Source organism: Equus asinus, chromosome 8 (assembly GCF_041296235.1).
Source record: "Equus asinus isolate D_3611 breed Donkey chromosome 8, EquAss-T2T_v2, whole genome shotgun sequence".
Taxonomy (NCBI): Eukaryota; Metazoa; Chordata; class Mammalia; order Perissodactyla; family Equidae; genus Equus; species Equus asinus.
The window spans coordinates 98,369,257-98,388,505 of record NC_091797.1 but is presented as its reverse complement, the minus strand read 5'-3'; the positions used below and the strand labels follow the sequence as shown (position 1 = coordinate 98,388,505).

The 19,249-nt window shown below is 50.8% G+C and overlaps 2 protein-coding genes across 6 annotated transcripts; both read right to left on the bottom strand.

Annotated features, from left to right (window-relative positions):
* Nucleotides 1-823: 823 nt before the first annotated feature.
* On the bottom strand, nucleotides 824-4,456 carry LOC123275597 (glutathione S-transferase theta-3-like). Its single transcript, XM_044775395.2, has 5 exons — nucleotides 4,206-4,456; nucleotides 4,027-4,114; nucleotides 3,328-3,478; nucleotides 1,572-1,748; nucleotides 824-1,248 (listed from the first exon to the last, which is right to left on the bottom strand). Exons 1-5 carry the CDS (start codon nucleotides 4,315-4,317, stop codon nucleotides 1,054-1,056), a joined length of 723 nt encoding a protein of 240 aa, XP_044631330.1. The 5' UTR covers nucleotides 4,318-4,456; the 3' UTR covers nucleotides 824-1,053.
* A 2,005-nt stretch (nucleotides 4,457-6,461) lies between these two features.
* LOC106847117 (glutathione S-transferase theta-1) lies at nucleotides 6,462-15,351 on the bottom strand. 5 transcript variants are annotated; one of them, XM_014866262.3, is made up of 5 exons: nucleotides 15,111-15,345; nucleotides 13,153-13,240; nucleotides 11,258-11,408; nucleotides 7,084-7,260; nucleotides 6,462-6,900 (listed from the first exon to the last, which is right to left on the bottom strand). In XM_014866262.3, the coding sequence occupies exons 1-5, from the start codon at nucleotides 15,220-15,222 to the stop codon at nucleotides 6,706-6,708; spliced, it is 723 nt and encodes a 240-aa protein (XP_014721748.3). In that variant the 5' UTR covers nucleotides 15,223-15,345; the 3' UTR covers nucleotides 6,462-6,705. The 5 variants fall into 5 exon arrangements, with proteins under 5 accessions (XP_014721748.3, XP_070372628.1, XP_070372627.1 ...); XM_070516527.1 differs by having other exon boundaries at nucleotides 15,007-15,332; XM_070516526.1 differs by lacking the exon at nucleotides 15,111-15,345 and adding an exon at nucleotides 13,558-13,671.
* Between the last annotated feature and the right edge of the window lie 3,898 nt (nucleotides 15,352-19,249).

Below are 19,249 nucleotides of genomic sequence, written 5' to 3'. Positions count from 1 at the left end.
GGTGTATATGAACAATTTCAATTACACATCTAAAACTCTACACAAGCACACACATTAAAGGACCCCCCACAGAAAGGCAGGCTGGCGGGCGAGAGGCTCTGTCTGTTCATGACCCTGTCCATTAGCAGTTTATTAGATGACTCGGGTGTCAGAGGATCTGGAACACAAGGCAGGTAGTTTGTGACAGTTCTGAGGGGAAATGACAGGGACAGGTGGCAAGGGTGGGACCCACAGTGGGGCACGGAGAAGACAGTGATGGGGATTATGAGTAGGTATGGGAGATCAAGGCCTGTCAGCAGCTCCCGGAGGGCCAAGAACTAACCTGGGACTTCCCATCCTGCAAGGAGGTTCCTGCACCAGCCCGGCACCCCAGCTGTGGGAGAAAGCGTCATCCAGAGGGAGAGAGACACCTACGACACTGAGGCCTGATTCAGACATCTCTTCACCGGGCCAACCCCCACCTGTGCTCAGCCCAGGAGGCATGGAACCAGCTCCCTGCCAGGCCTGAGCAGGAAAGCGCTGGGGCTGAGGAGCCCAGAAGGGTCGCCTGACTCGGCCTGGGGCTGGGGAGGTCAGGGAAGTCTCCCTGGAGAAGCAACATGGTGACAAATGCCAAAAGACCTTGGGAGGCACCACGCAAATAAGGTGAGGAAGGGCTCTATAAGCAGTGGAAACAGCCTGAGCCAAGGCAAGGAGTACTGTGTGCAACCTGAAGCGGGCAGCCTGGAGCGGCGGGAGCAAGGCTTTGAATGCAAAGTTTAATAACCTGTACTTTAGTCTCAGGGCAATGAGTCACCATGGAAAATTTAAAACAGAGAAGGCACAGGGTCAAATATGTGTTTATTAAAGCTCTCTGCAGAGGTCACATGGAAATTGAACTGGAAGGGGTAAGAGTGGAGTGAGGAGACAGACAAAAGAAGGAATGCAGGCCTGATGTATGGAGGGAACTGTGGACCAGAGACTATGCTTGCTCACAGCCAAGGAGAGGCATCTCTTTATTCTGATGACAGAGTCTCCCTTGTCGTCAGTGGCTCTGTAGGCCTGGCTCCCTACTCACTGCAACAAAACCTGCACCGCAGCCTTCAGCTTCTCCCTCATGGCCAGGTCCAGTGGAGGCAGGTCCTTGGCCTTCATGAGGGCTGCGTGGGCCTCCTGGAAGAGGTCCTCCCCCACCGCGGCCTCCACACGCTGGCGCCACACTGCCAGCTTGGGTCGGCTCTTAAAGACTTGGCAGCCGGCGCTGACGGGCTACGGGGAGAGGGAGCCGGGTGGAGGGGCTGAGCCCGGTCAAGTACAAGGCAGCCTGACCTGGTTTAGGGATTCCCGTGGGGTGTTTTCCCTCTTCTGCCACCTGTGTGATAGGCTGTGGGTTCTCTCCCAGGAGACAGTGGGAAGCTCCTCAATATCCCTGCAGGATTTTGAAGCCTCCTTTCACAGATAAGGATGCTCAGGCTCAGAGGGAAGTGACTCACCCAGGGTCCCAGAGCAGAAAGGGCAACAAGAGCTGGTACTTTGGCTCCCTCCTAGGACACCCCACTGCACATTGGCCCACTCTACCCCTGGGCACTCACATGCATCAGCTCTGTGATGGCCACCAAGTCAGCTACTGAGATGTGGGGCCCGGTGAGGAAGGCCTGGTCCTTCAGGAACTTGTCCTCAAGCAACTGCAGGTTCCTGTCCAGCTCGGCCAGAGTAGACGCCAACGTTTCGGGGGGCACTTGTACACCCAGTAACACAGGGCCCAACAACTGGTGGGTGGGCAAGCAGACAGAAGGCTCAGGGTCTGCACAAAACCCAGCCTGGTTCCTGCTTTCATCCAATCTATCACCAGTCCTTCAGATTTCTCTATGCTCCTGCCCATCCCTTTCTACCCACGGCCACCATCAGCCCAGGCCTCATCTCCTACTCCAAAAGGGACAGCCTCGACCTCTCCCTGGGTCCTCACACAGGACAGCCAAGGGGATCCTTCTGCAATCCCAGTCTGCCTACATCTTCTCCCTGCATAAAGCCTTCCATGGCTCCCCACTGCCCTCACAACAAAGGCCTCAACACAAGGCCCTCACCAGCGCAGCAGCCATCCTCTCCCCACCCCCAACCTCCTACTCCGCATGTGAATCCCTCTGGGATCTGGTTAAAGTGCACATTCCTAATCAGTATGCCCGGGTGGGGCCTGAGACTCTGCATTTCCAACAAGCTCCTAGATGATGCTGATGCTCCTGGTCCATGCACCACCCTTTGAGTGGCAAAGGTCTACACTCACTCTACTCGACTTCTCTCCATCCTACCCTCAAATGCATCAGGCTCCTGCCCCCACCAGCTGGAGGGAGCTCCTCTCTCAGGCCCTAGAGGCTCAAGGAAGACACTGTTAAGGTTATGGAAACTACCTTTTGCCAAATGGCCCTTCAGAATAGTGGTACCCTCCCTGCAGCAGGGCATGAGCATGCCCACATCACGCTCCCTCACACACAAGGCACCCACTTCATGCCAGGCACTATGTAAACACTCTACAAATAATAACTCAGAGCACACATTGCAAAAACATCTGCACATTTGATAAGTAAAAATGGTACGTGCATGCTGTTTTAATGTGTATCTACTTGATTTTTACTGAGGTTAAATGTGTTTTCATCCATTTATTGACCATTTCTCTCTGTCCTTCAGTTAACTCTCTGCTGGTTTCCTTTGCCCACTTTTCTCCCGTGTCTTTGTCTGATGGGTTTCTAAGAGCATCTTAAATATTAAAAACGTTACTTCTTTCTAACATATCTTTGCCAAGATCTTCCCCAGTTTTTTGCTTGCCTGAAGTTTAATCCTTTTTTCCTTACACAAAATGTCATTGTTTGTGTAAAATCAATTACTCCTTCTTTAAGTCTGCCACTGTTCTCAGGCTTAGAAATCCTTGCATACCCAGAAATAAGACCAACATTTATTGAAATGTCTCCTCATTTCTTCCTAGTTTGAGTTTTTTCGCGTAACTTCACCTCTCCATCTGGAAAGTATATGTGTAGCAAAGCGAGCATTTGATTGTTTTCTCCCCCAAAAGGCAGTATTCCCTGGCAGCCAGGAGTGTGCAAAAAGGCATAGGATTAGTTTCCAGAAGCTCAGAATCAAGGCACATTGGGAGAGTCACTCCTTGGCTCTGTGCCTCAGTTTCCCCTCTGAGAAACAAGCTGAAGTTGGTTAGGCCAGGGAGTCTCTGTCACTCTGGAATTTGGTGTTCTAAGGTCTCAGGTCTGAACGGCACTTTTTAAACAGAAAGCACCATCCCTTGAGCATCCTGGAAAGAGTCCCCACCCCTCATGAGCTACACGTGGGGTTGCAGCTCACCTTCTGCCACATGGCCCGGCTACAGCTACTCCGCAGAGCTGTGTGCTGCCACGCCAGGTACTCATCCACGCGGGCGCCCGCCTGCAGGTCCTGGGGGTACCAGTGGTCAGGGGCCTTGTACTTTCGGCTCAGATACAGCAGGATGGCCACACTGAGGGACACGGTAGAGTCACTTTTCAGCTACTCCACAGGGGCTGGACTCTGGTTGAGGCAGGCCCCCGCTCCTCACATGTCTTTCCCCAACTCCAGTGGGCGGAGCATTTTACTATCTCCATGGTGCAGAGTAGGAATGTGAGGCTCAGAGAGGTTAGGTGACTGCCCAGGGTCACACAGCTCTACACTGAGCCATCCTATCATCTGAACCAAGGGGACCAAGTGAAAAACAAAATGTCGTGGGGTTTCAGAAGGTGAGGGGTGTGCTCAGAGAAAGCTTCCATGAGGAAGAGTTACTCAGCATGGTTCTGAAGGATGAGAGCAACTCCAGTACCACTCTCCAACAAATTCAAAGCATGGACGTGCCAGGAGCAAGGCCAGGGGTCCCTCCCAGCCCTGGGTTCCTCTGTCCACTTTAACCCACTCTCTATCCTGAGGCTGGCATAGGTGTTCAGGACACACAAGCCACAATCCAAGCCATCAACAGCGGACATGCAGGTGGCTGACTGGCCCCACAAGGCCCAGTAGCAGCCCAGGACCCGTTACCTCTCAGCCAAGGTGAAGTCCCCATCCTTCAAGGCTGGCACCTTCCTCAGGGGGTTTACCTGGACAAAGGCATCGCTGTGCTGCTGGCCTGCGGGAGAGACCAGTGAGGCAGGTGGGGAGAACTCTGAGCACTCTGAGCCCCGCCTCGCCCCCCCCCCCGCCCCCCCTCCCGGCCCCACCTTTGAGCAGCTCCACGGTGCGCAGCTCGAAGGGGATGCCATTCTTCTTGGCGAAGATGTAGACGGCGCGGCAGGGCTGGGACAGCAGGTCCAGGTAGAGCTCCAGGCCCATGGCGGGGGCGGCGGCGCCGGCGGGCGGCAGCCGCGGGGAACAGGACGCTGAGCAAGAACGACCAGCAGGAATCGCCAGGCACCCAGGTACAGCCGCGCGCAGCCTCCGGCGCGAGCCCGGCCACGCCCTCCCCGCCCATTGGACGGCTCCGGAAAACTTTGGGCCAATCAGCGGCGCCTCTGCGCTCCCGCCTTCCCTCTCTAGGGGTCAGGGCCGCTGGTCTCTGCCCTGGTGCGGAGCGCACAGGGAGACCTGGGCTCTGACCCCGGGCGGGGCGAGTCTCGCTGCCAGGTCATACCCCTTCCCTGGACCTCAGTGTCTACGTTCGTCGAATGGGACGGGGGAATGGCAATGGGAAACGACGCCAAGGGTGCTTCCAGCACAGACCCTCAGTGAATTTAAGATCAAAAGGGCTGGGCTTCCAGCAGAGGTCCCAGGCCACCTCCCCTTCCCAGGGAGGGGCGTGGGAGAGGTGGGCCTTCGGAGTTCCCGAGAACACAAAGGGAGGAGAAAGGAGGTGCAGCAGCCTCTCCTGGGCCGGTGCCCCGAGGCTGGGGAGGGTGTCTGGACCCGTGCTCCCTGCACAGGCTGGGCCCCCAGCCCAGGAAGGAATAAGTCATCCTCCCAATCCCTAAGGTCCTATTCATCACCTTGCAACTAATCCCTACCAGGAAGCTGAAGCCCTGTGGGGCCCATCTGAAAATTTGCAGGGCTGCCTGGAACTCCCCCACCTCCTTTACAGGGCCAAGTCCCTCCAACTTTGGCCCTGGGGCTCCTGAAACCTGTGACTATTGATGAGGATTATTTTGGGCTGGTTATTTTTGAAAGCTGCAGACAGGAAGGAAACTCTGAAGGTTGGAATTTGCTTGCCCTTTGATAAGAGACATTTGCATTTGCGAAGGAAGTCTCCATTTGTGGGGGTGTCTCCCTCTCTGCACCAGGAGGAAGGGGGGATGGCCTTATCTCTAGAAACTCTTAATGGGGAAGCATGGGATGTCCTGACTTAATCCGATCTGATTCTTATCTAAAGTTATAGGACCACCCAATAATCAGACCCCACCTGCACTGATACCATTTTAACGACTTTTTTTTACATGTTCTTTCCTTTGTCTTGTAAAGAGATAATTCACATACCTATGCCTTAAATTTAGCTCTACCCTCAACCCATGCAGCAGCTCTTACTGCCCATGGATGCTGTCCCCATGCTATTCCATACTATTCTCTAAATAAAAGAGCACCACTGCCAGACCTTGAGAGTCTAAGAAATCTTTTTTTCAATTCCTCGCCTCACCGAGCCCGCATCAGCTATGACACCCCCATTCCCTAAGAGAGCCTCCTGGGTAAGAAGACCCTGCCCCCTGAGCTAACATCTGTGCCAATCTTCCTCTATTTTATGTGGGACGCCGCCACAGCCACAGCATGGCTTAACAAGCCGTGCCAGGTCAGTGCCCAGGATCCCAAGCTGCAAATCCCAGGCTGCTGAAGCAGAGCACACAAACTTAACTACTATGTCACCGGGCTTGCCTGGGGACTGCCTCACTGGTCTAGTGCTGAGCCCTCTCCAGGCTGGGAGGGCCATGTTCTCCACGCCCTTCAGTGGCCTGCCCTCCTTGACAAGATACCTTTGGCGGGATTGCAGCATCATCCATGCTCCCTGCTTCCTCCCTGGCCACCCTCCAGTCCAACCCCAGCAGCCAGAATATTATTCCAAAACGAAATCTGAGTGTGCCATTCTTCCTTATGGTTTACAGCTCCTGGGATGGCACTTAAGGCCCTGCACGACTGAGTCCTGACCAGGAGAGTTGCTGTCTAGATTTTTCCCTTCTGAGCAATTCCTCAGGACAGATGCAGGACCTGGATCCACAGTACCTGATGGCAAAGGGCCATGTCCCTGGGGGCTGGCCCAGCCAACTGATCAATCACCGTGTCTACAGCCAATACATGAGGGATGCCTGCCGACCCCCAAGCTGTCTGATAAATCTCTTTCTCCAAGAACTAGAAGTCTAGTGGGCATTGTTAATTTTGTTCTTGGCAACCATCTGGGGAAGTGGACCCACAGGGCTTAGCCAGGGGAGTTGTCTTTTGGATAGAGACCAAGACCAGGGCCAGGAGAGAAAGAAGGTCAAATCAACCACACATCCGAGTTAGAAGCAGAGGTTCAGGCTGAGCCCAGGTTTATTTCCCAAACTGAAAATGAAATGCAGTGATTAAAGGAGACAGGTCTGGGTATGCCGTTCTCATCGTGGTTTTCAGGCAGCTGTGGAAGATAAGGTGGGGTAGGGACCCGGCCTGGGTGCAGTGGGACTTGGGCAAATCTCTCCAAGGGACACTGGAAATGAAGGTGCTTGGTGAACGGCCAAGGGCAGTGCAGGGGCGAGGCTTCTCGGCTCACTGGATCAGGGCCAGGATGCTAGGCATCAGCTTCTGCTTTATGGTGGGGTCTGCAGGTGGAGAGTCCTTAACCTTCAGGATGACCTCATGGGCCTCCTGGAAGAGGACTGCCCCCACTGCCGCCTCCACGCGCTGGCGCCATGCAGCCAGCTTGGGTCGGCCTTCGAAGACTTGGCAGCCAGCACCCACGGCCTGTATGGAGAAAGGGGTAGGGATGGGGGTGGATGGGTGAGGCCAAGGATGGCAGCATCTGCTTGATTTGTGAGAAGAGGTTTCCACACATAAGCACAGGCCAGGTAGGGGCGCATGAGCAGGACTTCAGCGACCACCCAGGGCCCCCCTGCCTAGCAGGCCCACACTGCCCACAGCACTCACGTGCATCAGCTCCGTGATGGCTACCAGGTCAGCCAGGGAGATGTGGGGCCCAGCGAAAAAGGCCTTGTTCTGGAGGAACTTGTCTTCAAGCAGCTGCAGGCTTCCCTCCAACTCTGCCAGTGTGGCTGCCAGCATCTCAGCAGCTACCGGCTCACCCATGAACACAGGCAACATCAACTGGTGGGTGGGCAGGCAAAGTGGGAGGTTGGGGCCAGCCCTGCCTCAGGGACAGGAAGGTAAGCCCCTTCCCCTCCTTGGAGCTGCTTCCTGGTTCCCTACACCTTTCTTCCATGGCCTGGCTAGGCCTGCAGGGAAATTCCCGAACAACCCCCTTTCCCAGAGATATTCCTGCTTCCATGATCTCTGATTGGCTAAGCCTTGGGGGCATCTGACAGAATGACTCAAACAGAGGCTGAACAATGAGTTTCATACTTGGGGGGGCGGGGAGCTGGCTTAGGAAGTATCTATTTTATAACCCCTTTTCCCCTGAATATAAAATCAGTACCTCTTACAGTGTAAGTAATTAGGAGAATGGGCTTTTAAGGTCCCCACCATGTCAATTATAAACTGAATGACCTACAGCAAAATACTCCAATCCTCTGAACCTCAACTTCATCTATAATATAAGAATAATAGTACATGACTCATCTTGTAAATAGAAAAATGAGGCCCAGAGAAGGACAGTCAGTTGCCGGAGACAGCACAGCCAAGAAAAGTCTAAGCCAAGCGTAGAACCAACAGCATCTTCTGACCCAATGAGATACCAGGGACTAAGGAGGGAGCCAGGGAAAGTGGTGTCCAAGCCTCCGGGAGGAGGGCATTTTGGGGGGAAACTGTCTACAGCCTCAGGCTTGGCTGAGCTGCCAGGAGACCCAGTGGACGGCAAGCAAGGGACAGAGGCTTTGTGCTTTGCTTGGTGAAGTTGCCTGGGGGAGCCTGGGATACAGGCAAGGTAAGCAGGACTAGAATTATACACGAGCCCTGGCTTAAGGCTTCAGTTTCCTCCCCATCCAGCAAGGTGGACAGGATCAGCAGTAGCCCACTACTGTTGCCTGGAGGCCGGTAAAAATAGAGACATTTCATAAAAAGTCTGGATTTCTGGCTTCCTTTTAACATAAAGGGTGCTGGCCACTTGGGGCCAGCGTTCCTACCTGGTATCCCTGCCCAGCATCTAAGGCCAATGCTTGGGAGGAGCTGCCCCTTCAGCGGGGGACAGTGGGCTCCCAGTCAGCCGAACACCACCTAGTCGGCCTCTCTCATGGATTATCTGCCTCGCCCCTGCAAGAGACTGTCTGCTTTTCCCTTCTATTCTGATTTGGTGGTTTCCAAGTTCTTAGTGTCTTAAAAAGTGTTTTTGTTTCTCTTTAAATATAAAAAACATAATAGGGTAATAAATAAATTCTGATTTATTCATATAATGAAATACTATAGAGTAGTTAAAAATGAATAAATTAGACCCACCCATAGCAATACGGAAAAATGCAAGTTGCAGAATGGTATGAGAGCATTTATATAAAATTTTAAACACTCAAAGCAAAGCTCGATTTTGCTAATGACTACACATAAATGTAATAATGTATAAAATCATGAACTGGAAGCACATGTACCAGATCCCAGAGGGAGGGTGGCCTCTCAGGAAGGAGTGAGGGCAACAAAGAGGTCTTTTGCCTTTTGTCCTCTAACGTTTCTTTTTCTCTCTTTCTTTCTTTTTTTTTGGTAAGGAAGATTGTCACTGAGCTAACATCTGTGCCAATCTTCTTCTATTTTGTATGTGGGACGCTGCCACAGCATGGCTTGATGAGTGGTGTAGATCTGCACCTGGGATCCAAACCCGTGAACCCTGGGCTGCTGAAGCAGAGCATGTGAACTTAACTAATTGGCCATGGGGCCGGCCCCCAGTATTTCTTTTTCATATACGAAATGATAGGAGACAGAAAATAAAGCCCATGACCCAGAATTAGCCATACACTTTCAAATACGAGGTGTTCCACTTCTGATTCAGATAGCGACAGTCACCAAAAAACACTGCCCCCACCATAACAATAACACTGGAAAGAAAATAATCTTATTTTTCTTGAAAGGAAATTAAAAGAACAAAAAAGAGAAAAACGAAGCCTAAACCCGTGCTGTCCGATATGGTAGTTGCTAGCCACAAGGCTACTGAGCTCTTGAAATGTGGCTGGTCCCAGCTGAGCCATGCTGCACATGTAGCAGACACACCAGATTCTGAGGACTTAGTACCAAAAAAAAGAATGCAAACTATTTCATTAATAATTTCTCTATTGATTACATATTGAAATGATAATTTTTAAATGTTTAACTATGGTTAAAAACACATAACATAAAATTTACCACCTTAACCATTTTTTTAAATTAAGTATTTTATTGAGGTCACACTCATTTATTAACTTTATTATTAATTTATTATTTATTATTTTAAGTGTACAGTTCAATGGCATCAGGTAATTCACATTGCTGTGCAACCATCACCACCATCTCCAGAACTCTGTTCATCTGGCAAAATTGAAACTCTGTCCTCAGTAAATAACAACTTCTCATTCTCCCCCTCCACCCAGCTCCTGGCAGCCACCATTCTACTTTCTGTCTCTATGAATTTGACTACTCTAGGTACCTCATATAAGTGGAATCATACAATATTTGTCCTTGCCACTGGCTTACTTCACTTAGCATAATGTTTTTTCAAGGTTCATCTATGTTGTAACATGTGTCAGCATTTCATTCATTTTTTACGGCTGAATAATATTCCATTGTGTGTATCCACCACAGTTTGTTTATCCATCATCTGTCAGTGGGCACTGGGGATGTTTCCACCTCTCGGCTGTGGTGAATAATGCCGTTAGGAACATGAACAAATATTTCTTCAAGAGCCTGCTTTCAATGACTTTGGGTCTATACACAGAAGTGGGTTGCTATCATTTAGTAATTCTATGTTTAATTTTTTGAGGGCCCACCATACCATTTTTCACAGCAGCTGCACCATTTTACATTCATACCAACAGTGGAGAAGGGTTCAATTTCTTCACACCCTCACCAACACTCGTCATTTCCTGTTTTGTTTTGTTTTTCTTATATAATAGCCATTCTAATGGGTGTGAAGTGGTTTCTCATTGTAGTTTTAATTTGCATTTCCCTAATGATTAGTGATGTTGAGCATCTTTTCACGTGCTTATTGGCCAAAATGGTAATATTTTGAATATTGTATTAAGTAAAATATATTCATTTCACCTGTTTTTCTATACTTTTTAAATGTGGCTACTGGAAAATTTAAAACTACATATGTGCCTCACTTTATACTTCTCTCATGTGGCACTGGACTAAATGAACTAAATTCCAGAGGAGCGCATGCGAGCCCCTCCTAGGTAAGCTGCTTTCATCCCTGGGCTCCAAGCAGGCAGGAGTGCAAGGCTGCCATCAGCAAAGGGCTGTTCCAACTAAGCAGCACTGTGGGGGCTGAGGGCGGGGCCGAGATCACAGCCATGGTCGTAGCGGTGCTTAGATTCCAGATCCCTGCAAGAGCAAGCGAGGGATCTGATCCCACCCTCAAGATATCTGAACCTAGAGATGAACTGAAGCTAACTAAAGCCACAACCCAGCCACCTCCCGATTAGCTGAAGAAATTCACCTCGCACTGTGGCTGCCTGACGGAGGAAAGTGCAAGCCCCTTCTAGGGGTACTTATTATGGACTTCCTCTCTTTTATACGTAATGGCTGGCACACAATAATAAATTATGACATGCAAAATAAGAGGAAAATGTGATGCATAATCAAGAGGGTAAAGAAGGACCAATAGAAACAGACCCACAGAGGACCTAGGTGTTAAAGTTAGCTGACAAAGACTTTTCAGTGACTATTATAAATATCTTAAAGAATTTAGAAGAAAAGATGGACCAAATGGGTGAACAGATGGTGAATTTCAGCACAGAAGTGGAAAGCCCTAAAAAAGAATACAAAGGAATTTCTATAACTAAAAAATACATATCACAAATACAGAATGTTTTGGGTGGTCTTAACAGTAACCTGGGCACAACCGAAGGAAGAATCAGTGAAATCAAAGTCAGGTCAACAGAAACCATCCAAACTGAAAAGAAGAATGCAATGGTGCCTTAGCCCCTCTGGGGGCGACACCCTCACTGAATCCCCCTCTGGACCTCACCTTATGCCACAGGGTCCGGAGGCAGTTTCTTCGAAGAGCTGTGTGTTGCCATGCCAGGTACTCATCCACACGGGCACGGGCCTGCAGGTCCTGAGGGTACCAGTGGTCAGGGGTCTTATACTTGCGGGTCAGGTAGAGCAGGATGGCCACACTGTCGGGGTGGGGAGGACATGATGGGTTGGGGAAGGGCACTGCGTAGGGGCTTTATACAGAGTCCCTTCTTTTTTTCTTTCTTTCTTCTTTTTTTTTTTTTTTTGCTGAGGAAGATTCACCCTGAGCTAACATCTGTTGCCAATCTTCCTCTTTTTTTGTAACATGAGCCACCACCACATTATGGCTACTGACTGATGGTGGCATAGGTCTGCACCCAGGAACTGAACCCGGGCTGCCAAAGCAGAGAGTGCCAAACTTAAACACCAGGCCACCAGGGCTGGCCCCAGAGTCCCTTCTTTAATCTTACCGACAATGTGCCAAAGTTTTTGCCTCATTTTCTAGACGAGGAAGCCAGGCCTAGAACAGTGAAGGGACTTGCCCAGGGCACACAGCCTTTGGTGGCAGAGCTGAGAGTATTTCTGTGGCTAATACCCAAGGTCATCCTACGCCAGGCAAAATCCAACAGCAGAGCATCCTGCCAAGTGTTCAAAGACGGTTTCTGATCAGAGGGCCAGAGAGAGCTTCCCAGAGGAGACGGCATTGAAGCTGAGCCTTAAAGAAGCTCCTTTCTTTCCAGCCTGCATCTACTCTCATCGTCTTGCATTAAGACAAGCCCAGATGGTCTGATTGCTCAAAAAGGCTTTCCTGTCATCCCTTCGTTCTCCCTGGAGCATTCTGGGTGCTGCAGGATCATGGGGCAGCAGAACAGACTAGGCCACTGGCGATCTCCTGCCGCCCTGGGTTATAAGGGCTGCCATGGTGTTGGGTCAGGAATGGATCTGGAAGGGTACTAGGGATGCATCATTAGGGTCCATAGGACAGCTCTGAGGAAGTTGGGGTACCTCAAGGTCTGGGCATCCCAGCCGCAAGGGCAGAAAACCTCTGTATCTGCCCGTGTTCCTTTATTAGGAATCCTGCACCCATGCCCCAGCTTAACAACTCACTTCTCTGTGCAAGATACCCTGGGCTCCTTTTGCTCCCAGCTAATTGTTCAAGCCACCTCTGAGGAAGGCTGCAGGGCCCTGGGAGCCACAGACTTCCCAAGGGTGAGACAAGACACAGAGAAATGCAGAGACTGCACACCGCTCCTGGCAGGTACGCTAGGGTGCTCCACACTGGGCAACACAAGGACTCAGGTCAGTAGTGGGCAGCACGAAGGACGAATGGCACTGGCAGAATGCCAGAAGAATTCTTTTTGGGGGGATACCCATCTTGAGATTCCACACATGAGTTCTACAGCTCCAGGGTCTCCTTGTTGTGGGAGGAGTGACTTAGGTGACAAAAGGGGCAGGACTGGGAAAAGGCTAACCTTCCCTAAAGACGTTCCCACTTCTTGAGACCTGTTGGGATGTAAAACATCACCCACCCACGCAGCGAAGCTGCAGCCCAGAGCTGGAGCCACTGGGGAGCCCAGATGCTCGTGGGCCATCTGGATGCAAGCTTGGCCAGAGGGCTGCCCCCCAGGGAGCAAAGCTGCCATCCCCCACTCTGTGCTGCCCCCCTGCTGTGGGGTACTCCCACCAACACCCACAGGATTGTACAGAAGTAGATGCTTGCTTTTCCACCCATCCCTGTGAAGTGGAGTATGGGCAATCAGGGGCCTGGGTTCCAGCTGTGACTCTGTGGGATGTTGGGCAAAAGATCCTTCACCTCTGAGGACTTTGGTTTGTTGTCTATAAAATAGAGAGTTAGAACAAGATGGTTCCAGCAAGGTCTGGGAGCAGCCCCGGAATCCCGCTTACCTCTCGGTCAAGGTGAAGTCCCCATCCTTCAGGACAGGCACCTTCTTCAGGGGGTTCAGCTGGGCAAAGTCGGCGCTGAAGTGCTGACCTGCAGAAAGCCCATCGTGGTGGCTAGTGGGAGGGGAACCCTGAACCCTGCATGGCCTGTGCCCATTCTCTGCAACGCCCAGGCCCCACTTTTACGACTCTTCTCCAGCCCTTGCTGCTCTCCTGCACGGCAAAGGCTGGCGGAGGCCTCAGTGGGAGGAGCAGGAGGCTGCGCTGCTGGATGGTGCAAAGTAGACCTCGACATCCCTTGCCAAGTCCCCACGGACATAACCTCCCCCCACAGCCCACCACTCTGCAACAGAGCCCAAGACACAGGGTGTGGTGCTCCAGCCGGACCTTCACATGCTCCCTACCTACCACCTTTACACCATCAGCAGCTTCATGAGCTCCCATTCAAGGTGTCCCAAGCCGGGGACATGTGGGCATGTGCAGAAAGCAGGGGCAGGGTGGCTGGCCACCTGAGTGGAGCTCTGACTTCCTACAGAGCCGCTTTCCCTGTGAACTCTAAGGCAGAGTCACTAAACACGAAGAAGTGGCCTTCCTCTGGTATCTATTTATTTGCAAGCAAGTTCTACTGGCTTCTCTGTGTCTCCTTGCTCACCCTGCCCTGGGCACTGGGGACAAAGAGCTGGCCCTGCCTCTAGGCTCTGCTGGAGATGAAACAGTCACGTTCTTGTCCCACCCACACCTCCTGAAGGTTGCAGCCCAGTGTCCCCTGGAACCCTGGCCTCTCCTTGAGTTTGTCTGAGAGGTTTCTGCTCCTGCAGATGCAGCCAGAGAGAAGCTGGTGAAGGATGCTTAAGTCTGATCGCTACCCTGTGCAACAGCCTTCAGTGGCTCCCCATTACCCCAGGATTAGATGGAAGCTCCTCAAAGCCACAAAGAAGCCTTAACCCTCTCGCCTCAATCACACCTGCTACCCTCCCTTGTCCCTCCCTTCAGACTCTTCCTTCACCAGCGACACCCTCCCTCCTCTCCTGGTGAAACACACCTCCAACTGCAGCCCTCCATTCGACAGCCTGGATGGGACAGCCCCTTGTCCCCTTCCCTCACCCCTGCCCCAGCCTCTGCAGAGGTAACCTCTAGGCAGGACAAGGGGGCAGTCCACAGAGGAGGCTGGGAGGAGATGATGATTCAGGCAGAGGACAGGGCAAAGGCACAAGGGTCGGCGAGGGCCGACTGGCGGGGGAGCCCAGCAGAGTCACCCTACTTGCTCCCTGGCAATACATGCCTTCTGCCTCGCTATTACCCCCCAAGTGCCAGGCCTTGGCCTGCCAGCTGTGTCCTTGGGGGCCCTGCCAAAGAAACAAACCCTCTCGCTTAGGATGCAGGGCTCACCAACCCCTGCAGTCCCCCTCCTGCTCCCAGCACACTAGGGGGGTGCCCCATTCCAGCAGGAGTAAGAGAGCCAGAGAACATGGCAACCCAAGGCAAAGCAGGAGAAGAGAAGGAGACAGAGGGGGCTCCCGTGCAGACTGGGCATGTGCAGAAAGCAGGGCTGGACAGTCAGAGCCCTGGGGCAGTGCCTGCTGTGGCAGAATTCAGCAGTTTGGGGCTGGACTCTGACCCCATCTCTGTGCTCGGCCCCTTTAAGCTCTATCTTCCTGCCCCATCTCTTTTCTGAGGTCTCTATCCCTATGCCCAGGTGCGCCTTTTTCTGTTGGCCAGGTCTCTCCTCCTTTCCTCATGTCCCTCGGCCCCCCAGCCCCTGTCCCTTTATTCAGCCTCGGCTGAGCCTTACCGTCTGTTCAGGGGACTGGCAGAGTTTGGGAGATTCCCAAATCTCGGATCTTCCTGGTGGCTCACCTTTTCAGTGATGGTCCCAGGAACGGTCAGGTGTCGGCAGGGGTCCCGCTAAGCGATGTTTGACCTCCCGATCTCTCGGTTCCCCAAACCCTGCCCGGGCCCACCTTTGAGCAGCTCCACGGTGCGCAGCTCGAAGGGGATGCCGTTCTTCTTGGCGAAGATGTAGACGGCGCGGCAGGGCTGGGACAGCAGGTCCAGGTAGAGCTCCAGGCCCATGGTGGGGCCAGCGGGGGCGGCAGGACCAGGCGAACCACTCAAGGGACACAGGGAACCCGAGCGCTGGGACACCGGACGGACCGGGCGGCGCGGCCACGCCTCTCGGATGCGGCTCCCCAGTGGGCGGCTCCGGGGCCCGGACACTTTGGTCCAATCGCTGGCGCGGCCCGGGGCGTGTCTAAGGGGCTCAGGGCCTGGCCACCGAGGCGGCAACAGGATGGTCGCCCCTCGGAGAGTCCCGCCGAGGGCCCCCAGTCCCATTCCTTTTGTGACTGGCTCCTTTCACTTGGCATAATGTCGTCAAGGTTCATCCACGTTGTAAAGGTGTATCGGAATTTCCTATAGTCCGCATTTTACAGATAAGGAAATTGAGGCACGCAATGATTATAGACCCAGAAAGTCTGGCTCCAGAGTCCACGCTCTTAGCGCCACACTCCAGAGACCCTGGTTCTAGCAAGTGGCAAAGCCTCTGGTCTTGTGTTCAGGGTTTGTGGTAACTCATTTCACTCCAACTGGGCACCATGGAATTCCACAGGCTGGCCCCTGCTCCTGCCAGCCCAGTGCCTCAGTCACATTCCCAGGGTTTGTTTCTTCCCTGTTCTGGGCCTCTGTTTCTCTGTCTTTAAAATGATGGGGAGAGGTTCAGCAATCTCACTTCTGGGCATGTGTTCAAAGGAAATGAAAACAGGATATCCAAAAGATATTTGCACCCCACGTAGATTGTAGCGTTAGTCACGATAGCCAAGATTTGGAAACAACCTAAGTGTTTGTCAGTGGATGAGTGGATAAAGAAGATGTGGTATATATGGACAAGGAAATACTATCAGCCATGAGAAAGAAAGCAATCCTGCCGTTCGCAACAACGTGGATGGACCGTGAGGGCGTTATGCTAAGTGACATAAGTCAGACAGAAAGACCCATACTGTATGATGTCACTTATACGTGAAATCCAAAAAAGCCAAACTCGTAGAAACAGAGAATAGAATAGTGGTTACCAGGGGCTGGGGAAATTGGGGAGACGTTGTTTAAGGAGACAAACTTGTAACTAGTAGATAAATAAGTTCTGGAGATCTAATGCACATCATAATGATTACAGTCAACAACATCGTATTTAAACTTCACAGTTGCTAAGAGACTTAATCTTTGTAGTTCTCACTACAAAAAAGAAATTACAATTGTATGATGTAATAGGGGTGTTAGTTAATGCCACCGTGGTAATCGTTTGCAACATATAAATGTATCAAGTCAACATCGTCGTACATCTTACACAGTTATGCATCAATTATATCTCAGTTCTTTAAATAAAAGAATAAATAAAATGATGGAGAGGCTAGCGCCCTCCAGGACCCTTGCAAGTCAACACCCCGGGACTCCTCGGCTGAGCCTCAAGCCCAGGCCTGCTCCTTGCCACTGAGAGACCCCCAGGGCCTGCCACCTGGCTGGTCAGATGGTATCAGTGTCACCTGTCACTTTCTAAAACAAGTCCAGCTGAAAATGCATCAGCAGGACCATAATGTTCTACACAATAAGGAACATTTCCACAAAGAAAAGGAAGGCTGGTAATAATGGGTTTTAACTGAAAAAAAAATGTTAAGCTGAGAAATTCAGATTTCCATGTGGAAGTTTTAAAAAGCAGCTAGATACTCAGAGGAGGTGACAGTTCCCTTATCCCCACCTCCCGCGGACCCCAGACAGCATCCAGGGAGGAGCTGGGCGGGATCCTGGGCTAGGGCTCAGCCTCAGTCTGGAAGGTTCGAAACCTAATTTGGTCCATATTCCGGGACTGATCCTTTACTTTGGGCCTGACTCACATAAACCAAGTCACAAGAGACTGACGGATTTATTAATTTATAGAAGAAAAAATAAAGGGCATTCAGACAGAACGCTCCCACCTGTTGCTCACAGCACTCTTTGAAGTGCCGTCTCCCAAAAAGCCTGGTAGGGGCCGGAGAGTGAAGGGAGCCAAACAGCTTGCAAGGCACCTTGCAGCTGAGGCTGTAGAGAGTGCAGACGAGACCTTCTGTATTAATCGTCTATTGCTACATAACAAAGTACTTCAAACATAATGGCTTAAGACAACACACACTGATTATCTCACCCTCTCTGTGGGTCGGGGTGTGGGCAGCACTTAGCTGGGTCCTCAGCAAGGCTGCAGTTCAGACGTTAGCCAGGGCTGGGTTCTCATCTGAGGCTCAACTGGGGAAGGATCCACTTTGAAGCTCACTTGGGTTGTGGCAGAATTCATTTCCTTTTAGTTGTAGGACTGAGCATCCTGGCTTCCTACTGGCTGTTGGCTGGAGGCCACTCTCAGCTCCTTTCACCTGGACCTTCTAAAATGGTTGCTTACTTTTTCAAAGCCAGCAAGGGAGAGAGTCTCTAGAGCCAGTCTGCTAGCAAGATGGAGTCTCGTATAACAGAACGTCATCTCAGAAGGACATGATGTGCCCTTGCCGTATTCTATTGCTTAGAAGCAAGTCACCCTGGCCACACTAAAGGGGAGGGGATTATACACCGATGTGACTACCAGAAGGGGAGATCGCTGGGTCAGCTTAGAATCTGTCTCTCACACCTTCCAAGGGCAGGAGAGTGTCATGGGCCTGCAACCTGTGCAGTTGCACACGGCCCTGCACTTAGAAGGGCCCCACACTTGGTCTAATGCTTTGCTATTGCTGTCTAGAAATGCTTAATAAATTTTGAACAAGGGCCCCCCATTTTCACTTGTAGCCAGTCCCATCCAAGGAGTCCAGAGAGCTCACAAGGCTGGACAAGGCACTGTCTGCTCTGGGCAGCGATGGGACCACCTGACTAAGAGCTGCCCTCCAGCCCCTTTCCTAGGCCCACATCTTCTCCTGTGGCATCTCACATTCTTCACATTTAAACTGAAACCGTCTTTAGCAGGGAACATGGGTGCACTCAAATTTCCTCAAGAGAAAACATTTTTCCCTTTGAAGAAGGGCCTAGCTGCTTGCTACTCCCATTGTGGTCCTTGCAGCAGCATGAGCTTGTTAGAAATGCAGCCTTGCCCATGAGCTTGTTAGAAATGCAGAATCTCAGGCCCCCATCCTAAACCCCAGACCTAGATGTGTGTTTCTAGGAATTTTCCATTTCGCCTAGGTCATCTAATTTATTCACATACTGTCGTTCATAGTATTTCTTTATAATCCTTTGCACTTCTGTAAGATCAGTAGTGACAGGCCCCCTTTCACTCCTGATCTGAGTAATTCAAGTCTGATTTTTTTCTTCATCATTCTAGCTAAAGGTTGGTTCATTTTGCGGATCTTCTCAAAAATCCAATTTTTGGTTTCGTTAATTTTTCTCTACTGTTAGGCTATTCTCTATTTCCCCACTCTAATCTTTATCATTTCCTTTCTTTTGCTGTTGTTGGGTTTGGTTTGCTTTTCTTTTTCTAGTTCTTAAGGTGTAAAGTTAGGTAGTGATTTGAGATCTGTCTTCTGTTTTAATGTATGCATTTACAGCTATAAATTTCCCTCTTGGTTCTGCTTCTGCTGCACCTCGTAAGTTTTGGTGTGTTGTGGTTTTGTTTTCGTTTGTTCAAGGTGCATTCTAACTTCCCTTGTGATTTGTTCTTTGACTCATTGATTGTTGTTTAAGAGTGTATTGTTTAATTTCTAGATATTTGTGAGTTTTCTAGTTTCCTTCTGTTATTGATTTCTGATTTCATTCCATTGTGTTCAGAGAACATACATTGTATGATTGCAGTCTGTTTAAATTTATTGAAGTGTATTTTATGGCCTAACTTATGGTCTATCCTGGAGAATATTGCATGTGCTCTTGAGAAGAATGTTTATTCTGCTGTTGTCGGGTGGCGGGCTCTGTATGTATCTGGTAGTTTCAGTTGGTTTATAGTGTTTCAAGTCCTCTAGTTCCTTGATGCTCTTCTGTCTCATTATTCTGTCCATCATTGAAAGTGAAGTATTGACGTCATCAACTATTGTTATTGACAGTTAATCACATTTAACCTTTAATTTTTAAGGTCTTTTTGGAAGCTGGGAGGACCCATGACCAC

Excerpts from the sequence above, each read along its gene's own strand:
- LOC123275597 (XM_044775395.2), bottom strand. The coding sequence starts at position 4,317 with ATGGGCCTGGAGCTCTACCTGGACCTGCTGTCCCAGCCCTGCCGCGCC. Across the intron at positions 4,115-4,205 it reads CACCGTGGAGCTGCTCAAAG|GCCAGCAGCACAGCGATGCC; the intron begins GTGGGGCCGGGA and ends TCTCTCCCGCAG. Across the intron at positions 1,249-1,571 it reads CCATCACAGAGCTGATGCAT|CCCGTCAGCGCCGGCTGCCA; the intron begins GTGAGTGCCCAG and ends CTCTCCCCGTAG.
- LOC106847117 (XM_014866262.3), bottom strand. The coding sequence starts at position 15,222 with ATGGGCCTGGAGCTCTACCTGGACCTGCTGTCCCAGCCCTGCCGCGCC. Across the intron at positions 11,409-13,152 it reads GACTTCACCTTGACCGAGAG|TGTGGCCATCCTGCTCTACC; the intron begins GTAAGCGGGATT and ends CCACCCCGACAG. Across the intron at positions 7,261-11,257 it reads TCCGGACCCTGTGGCATAAG|TTGATGTTGCCTGTGTTCAT; the intron begins GTGAGGTCCAGA and ends CCCACCCACCAG.